Source organism: Elephantulus edwardii, unplaced genomic scaffold, assembly GCF_000299155.1.
Source record: "Elephantulus edwardii isolate Elephantulus edwardi_28Jun2011 unplaced genomic scaffold, EleEdw1.0 scaffold00291, whole genome shotgun sequence".
Classification (NCBI taxonomy): domain Eukaryota; kingdom Metazoa; phylum Chordata; class Mammalia; order Macroscelidea; family Macroscelididae; genus Elephantulus; species Elephantulus edwardii.
Window position 1 is genome coordinate 2,675,014 of NW_006400041.1, and position 998 is coordinate 2,676,011.

A 998-nucleotide genomic window follows, 5' to 3' on the forward strand; every position below is an offset into this window, starting at 1 on the left:
CTCCCTCTCTCCCTCTCTCCCGAGTCAGCTCTGCCTAGAGCCATGGACCCTGGACACATTCAGACTTTAGTCTCCCTCATCTAGCAAATTGGAAGAAGATGCAGAGGAACTGAGAACTGTGTGTAACTAAATCATGCATTCTATCTCTCAAACTCACTTTTTCTGTAGGTTGGAAGCTCCACAAACATTCTGAGTGCCCTGCAAATTGCTTTTGCTGATGAAGAAACACAAGTAATCTACCTTCTAACAGATGGAAGACCTGATCAGGTATTCTTCTACTTTGAGGACAAAGAGGGACTTGTCCATTATTTGAATGTGAATGCTGAAAATGGGTTTAGGGGACCTTTTCAACTACCACTGAAAAGCTTTTGAGAGAAACTTCATTGGATTAGGTACCCAGAACTGAAGTGAAATAATAGACTGAAGAATTATTTTGTTAACTTAAGACCCTGAGGAGACTTTACATGACAGTGACTTCTGCCTACCTCCACTGTAGACTGGTTATGTTTTATTACCAATAAGAGTGAGCAGATCCTTTTTATTTTTCCCCCCTTTGGTTACTTTGAATCTGAATATGTCACTGCACAATGTTCTTAGTTTTACTGCTTAGTTTTAACTTAGTATTCACTGACACAAAAGCAGACCTTTCTAATGAAATATTTTTTGTTTTGTTTACCCTGACTGGAAAATATTTGGAAAGTTTTAGAGAAATCTGTTCGTCTTCTTTTGAATTTTTTGAGTGAAAGAAGACTGTTCTAGGCATTAACAAAATATAAAACATTCAGACTAACACGGTGCGAATTCATCTACAAAATGAATTAGTATCTTCATTGTGAGACAAATATTTTAAAATGCCCTAAGGTGAATGGTGACCCAACAGAGTGTGGAAACTATAGAACAATCTTACTGATTTCACATGCAAGCAAGATTTTACTGAAGATTACCCAAAAACGACTGGAACAGCACATCAGCAGAGAACTACCAGAAGTCCAGGCTGG

The 998-nt window shown here is 38.1% G+C and overlaps 1 protein-coding gene across 1 annotated transcript in view; it reads left to right on the forward strand.

Annotated features, from left to right (window-relative positions):
• VWA3B (von Willebrand factor A domain containing 3B) overlaps positions 1 to 998 on the forward strand; it is a 493,423-nt gene that overhangs the window by 267,093 nt on the left and 225,332 nt on the right. Inside the window, exon 12 of the mRNA XM_006900716.1 lies at positions 169 to 267. Coding sequence (XP_006900778.1) covers positions 169 to 267 — 99 coding nt within the window. The remainder of the gene's footprint in view (positions 1 to 168; positions 268 to 998) is intronic.